Source organism: Dipodomys ordii, unplaced genomic scaffold (assembly GCF_000151885.1).
Source record: "Dipodomys ordii isolate 6190 unplaced genomic scaffold, Dord_2.0 Scaffold80, whole genome shotgun sequence".
NCBI lineage: Eukaryota > Metazoa > Chordata > Mammalia > Rodentia > Heteromyidae > Dipodomys > Dipodomys ordii.
This window is the reverse complement of record NW_012267296.1, coordinates 7,755,581-7,761,213: the sequence shown is the minus strand read 5'-3', so window position 1 is coordinate 7,761,213 and position 5,633 is coordinate 7,755,581. Positions and strand designations below refer to the sequence as shown.

The window sequence follows — 5,633 nt, the reverse complement described above, 5'->3', positions numbered from 1 at the left end:
AAAAAAAAGAACATAAAAAAGAAACAAAAAAATAAAAATTACATAGTACATTATACATACATTAAAAACAGCAGCAAGAAAGATAAAACTTCGTGTGTCCCTATCTTGGGTTCATTTCACTTCACATCATCTTATACGATCATATGTACACAGCTTTTGAACTTTTCTGCTTGTCCTAGACATATACTAGTTATTGCAAATAAGGGAAACCATGGGACCTAAGTTTCTTTGGGCCTGGCTTACTTCACTTAATATACATTTTTCCAAGTCTTTCCATTTCCTAACAAATGGGGCAGTAACCCATTACTTAATTCTTGACAAAGTATTAAGTATGCAGTTTGTCTTGAAACATGGAAAATGACTCATGATGACACTTATTAAAATTTATATTCCCTACATATTGCAGCATATTCCATCTCTGCTGGTCACTATGTCTACATATTCTCTGTCTCTGTCTCTCTGTCTCTGTCTCTCTATCAGTCTCTCTTTTTCTCTCTGTCTCTGTCTCTGTCTCTCTCTCTGTCTCTGTCTCTCTCTCTCTCTCAATTAGTTATTTAAATCAGGCAATAGCAATCAGCTTCAGTCAAAATGAAGTCCAATTTTTTTGTGGTTGTGGGGATTAAATCTAGGGTTTCTTGTGTGAGAAAGCACATGTTCTGCAGTGGAGTTACATTCTCAGAGCCTAAAGTTCAAATGTAAAAAGCACTAAGGCCAAGTGTGGAGGTGAATGTCTATATGTTTATTCAGGAGGTATGGACAGAGATCTTGGTTTAAGGCCTGAGTAGTCAAAGTAATCCTGAGACCTATCTGAAAACTAAACTAAAAGTGAAAACCTAGGGATATTGTTCAAATGGTGAAGGACTTGCCTAGTAAGCACGAAGCCTTGAGTTCCTTTCTAGTACCAAAGTTTTTTTAAATGTTTACAAAAATGTATGTATCTAACTTTAAAAAATCTGTACAATATTACATTATTTTAAATACAATACTACATCATTTTAAATAAAAAAAACAGTAACAAAAATACTATCAGAGTCACACTGGAATACACATAACAAAAAATTCTTGTTAAAATGAGAACATTTTAAAATATTATTTAAATAATTAATTTAGCATTTAAACAGTGTTTCTTCTCTCCCATACAGTTTTACAGATACAGTGTACCTTAGCCATCACACACCAAATATACAGAGTTTTAAGTGTTAGATTACAACTACTAAACACTGAAACTGAATGGATACAGTAAAACACATTAACATCCAGCAGTGTTATTTTTTAATATCTTTCCACTAAAAGTTGTATTTTCTGATCATTTTCCTACTAAAATTAAAAAGGTAAAGACCTAACAATTATTATTTATGTCTATGAGGTTATGTTTGCTTCACATATACATGTCCATTCATTCATGCATACATAATGTTCTCAATTTATTAGTGCTAGAATATGTTACTCTTCTCTACTCAACTTTTTGTGGTTCCTTATATTCCTTATCTCTAATAAAATATCAAGCTGTGCCTCTTATATTTATGTATAGATCTATCTTTAGATCAAATTGTGATCTATATTCTGATTAAATATAAATCAAATTCTAAATTTATATTTGATTTTACTCAAAATTAAATTGGTCTTAAGTAAATTGCAAGTGCAAAAGTGAACTACACTTCTCATCTTGTCAACTGGAACTGAAAAATATTGTTTCATAGTCACTATCTGCAGAGATAGTTACATATAAGATTTCAAAACAGAGTTTGGATAAGCTAATTTAAATCCTTTTGATGGTTTTTATGTGAGATAAATCCATTTAAGAATAAGTTTCATAAAGGGAAGAGAAATCAAGATAGATTTTACCCATAATATTGTCCACTTCTTTGAGTCTATATAATATGCAATAACATAACAGGATGCACACTGTGTCATCAGTCTTGATTCTACTACTTGCTAATTTTGTCATACAGTATAAATGACAAACTCTCCAAATATCAGTAGACTAGTCTATATAATGAAAAATGTCAAAATGACAGAATACTATCTTTGAAGCTCCTCCTCACTAAAAACTGCACAGCCTATGAGATTATCTACAAAACAACCATAAAATCATGGCATAAATGTGTATACCTTGGCCAGAGCTTGTTTAACAATTTAAAAATATTATAAAATGAGAGTCTAATATAAAGAACTGAATAGAATAAACTAATATCTATATGTTTTTAGCAGTTAGAGCTTCTTTTTACCTTGAAGATAATCATATTTAGTTAAATGTACATGATTCTACATTTTAAGTACTTCTCATATACCAGAAAATAAAATTTGTTATCTATTATACTTCAAATAGAAGACTTTCATAGTATATAACATATATTTCAATTATATATCTACAAATTCACAAGCTGGGGAAGTAGCTTGTGAGTGTTTGCCTCATTTGATCCCTAGCAATGAAAACACATCAGTACTGAGCGGGAGATGCAGCTCAGTCTTAAGAGTGCTTGTGTAACATTTCTAGGAACTTGGGGCTTCTTAAGCTTAATCTACAGCACTGTAAAAATAAGCAAGCAAAACTTCAGACATAAAAATTTCTCTCATAAGGATTGTGGTTCAAAGCCAGCCCGGGCAGGAAAAGTCCATGAGACTCTCATCTCCAATAAACCACTCAGAAAACCAGAAGTGGAGCTGTGGCTCAAGTGGTAGAGCTCTAGCCTTGAGCTGAAGAGCTGAGATACAGCACTGAGGCCCGGAGTTCAAGCCCAGCAACTGACAAAAAAAATTCTCTCATAAAAATCTGTCAACAAGAAATGTATTCATTACCTTACTCAATGTAACTGTAACCCCTCTGTATGGAACCTTTACAATAAAATTAAATTTAAAAAATAAAGATATGCCTTATTCTGAAAAAAATCTGTCCTATAATTTGAAATAGTTAATTTATTATAATTGCACTTATTTACCATTAATTTACCTTAATAAATTCCTTCAATACTTTTTCTTCTTTCCAATTATTCTAATTTCTTATAAGCTAAAAATGGTTCTTAATAAATTAACGTGTTTGCTTACCAGGCAAGAATCTGCTTCTCCTTCTTCCATTGGCTCTTCAACCATTTTATTACCATTTATCTGAAAAAAATTATTTAAAACTTAAGGTTCAAAATAATAGTAATAAAAACAAACAAAACATAACCCTAAGAATTTCCCTTCACAATCTAACAAGGTCCATACTTACTAGAAAATATAAATCCACAGAGAAGGCAACTGGACAAGTAATACTATTAATATAATTCCCAGACTCTCCATGAAAATCTTTGATTTCTCCGGAGCTTTATGTTTCATTTAATTTTGTTCAGAATTCTGTTATAACAGATGACCATAAACTAAGTATATGAACTATGTATTTTCATTAAGATTATCCTCAACCAAATGTTTATCATATGAAAAGCTATAAAACCATAACTTGGATATAGTCAAAGTAAATTAGGATAAGATGGGTTTTATACAGTTATACAGTTTTTTAATTCCTCTTATCATAGGATTCTGTTTAAAATCATGACTCTAGTCAAAAGAATAAACTATAAGAGAAAGCAGTAAGTGGCCATGGAAACAAAATTAATTCAACATACAAATCTAAGAAGATAACTATGCATAATTTTCAACTAGAAATAAAAGGAAAAGTTTAGAGAACTTAGCTCAAAGGTCTACACGCTATGACTCAAGGGCCTAATCTGGTCTACTGACTATTTCTGCAAAAAATTTTACTAGCAATACCATGTTTCCATATTATCTATGACTGCTTTCACACTGGAAGAGCAGAGTTGAGTACCTGAGACAGAGACTGTGTCTACAAGATATCCAATATTTATTATTTTGCCCTTAACAGAAAACATCTGACAATCACTGTTTGAAAATTAAGCAAAAAAGAGCTAGTTTAGGAAAAAATTTTACCGTGGCTCATTGGAGATCTTCTAATTCTGTGTATGAATCAATGTAACTTATGGTCTCAACAACAAACTGTATGTGTAGGGAATACAATCAAATAAGTCCAATATAAAGTATTGGTCAACACTCACACTAAGCCCTGGATTAGTATGCACGCTGAGAGGCAAATACAGAACACTGGTGCAAATACTTTGAAAACTAGATTAACTTTTTGGAACCATTATCCAGAGGGAAAGAAATGACTTTGTAGTCAACCAAACAAGGTAAAATGCTTGCTGAAAAAAGCAAGAAAAAAGTGTTATCAATTCCAAATGTACTCAAATGTTCAAATACCTGTTAAACACTAAAACAGCTATCCTAACTATGCTATTTAGAAGAAATAAACATGCCTGAATGGAATGATAAAAAGCTCTCAGCAAAGAAATAGAAACTTAAAATACAAGACTCAATAAAGAAATTGCAGATGGAAGAAGATATAGTAATGCTGAAGATAGATCACCAGAAGTCATCCAATGTGAAGTGAAAATGAGTAAAAATAAACCAACTGCTACTTGAAGCAGCAATTTTACTACTGTATTCATAACCAAAGAAAATAATATCACCCTGTCAAAAAAAATACCAGACTCCATGATTCTGCGGCACAATTGGCAATATGCTATCAATCATATGAGATGCCATGCTATAACATGATGTGATATTTTATGATAATCACTAGATGGTATCAACCTAAATGTCCGCCAACAGATGAACACATAAATAAAAATTTGGTATATATACATGATAGAATATTATTGAATCATTAAATATCTTCTGAAATAAAACAGATGGACCAGGAAAACATTATATTAAGCTAAACAAGTCAGGCTCAGAAGACAAGCACTGAATAATCTCACTTAAATGTAGAATCTAAACCTTAAAACACTGATCTAATAGATATTGAAAGTAAATTAGTTTTACCAGAAGTTAGGGAGAATAGGAGGGAAAGGAGAACAGGAGATGTGAATGTATAATGTTATCAGACAGGACAAATAGGTTTTGGTGGTCTATGGCACAGAAGAATGAATATAATTAATGTATTATAATCTTAAAACAATCAGAAGAATTTCAAGGTACTCATCATGAAGAAATGATAAAAGTTGTAGGTGGTAATTACCCTAAGTTGATCTTTATCAAATGTATACATAAATCAAAACATTATACTATACCTAATATAAATGGTTGATCAAGAAATAAATTTGAAAAATAAGCAAGGGGTAAGAAGGATGTGGAATAATATATGATGGTCCAAAATCCATGTTATTAACATCCCATAAGAAATACAGCCAGAGCCGCGAGCTGGTGGCTCAGGCCTGTAATCCTAGCTACTCAGGAGGCTGAGCTTCTAAGGATTGAAGTTCAAAGCCAACCCAGGCAGGAAAGTACATGAAACTCTTATCTCCAATAAACCACTCAGAAAACCAGAAATGGCAATGGAGCAGTGGCTCAAGTGGTAGAGTGCTAGCCTTGAGATGAACACTGAGGAACAGTGTTCAGGCCCAGAGTTCAAGTCCCATGACTGACAAAAAGAAAGAAGGAAAGAAAGAGAGAGGGGGGAGGGAGGAAGGGAGGAGAGGGAGGGAAGGAAAGGAGAGAGGGAGGTAAAGCAGGGAGGGAGGGAGGGAAAGGAGGGAGGGAAGGAAGGAAGGAAAGAAGGAAGGAAGGAAGGAAGGAAG

The 5,633-nt window shown here is 32.7% G+C and overlaps 1 protein-coding gene across 2 annotated transcripts in view; it reads right to left on the bottom strand.

The window, feature by feature from the left end:
• Rps6ka6 (ribosomal protein S6 kinase, 90kDa, polypeptide 6) overlaps nucleotides 1-5,633 on the bottom strand; it is a 137,827-nt gene that overhangs the window by 86,405 nt on the left and 45,789 nt on the right. For both annotated transcript variants that reach the window (XM_013025008.1, XM_013025007.1), the window contains one exon: nucleotides 3,046-3,105. In XM_013025008.1, the coding sequence (XP_012880462.1) occupies nucleotides 3,046-3,105 (60 nt within the window). The remainder of the gene's footprint in view (nucleotides 1-3,045; nucleotides 3,106-5,633) is intronic.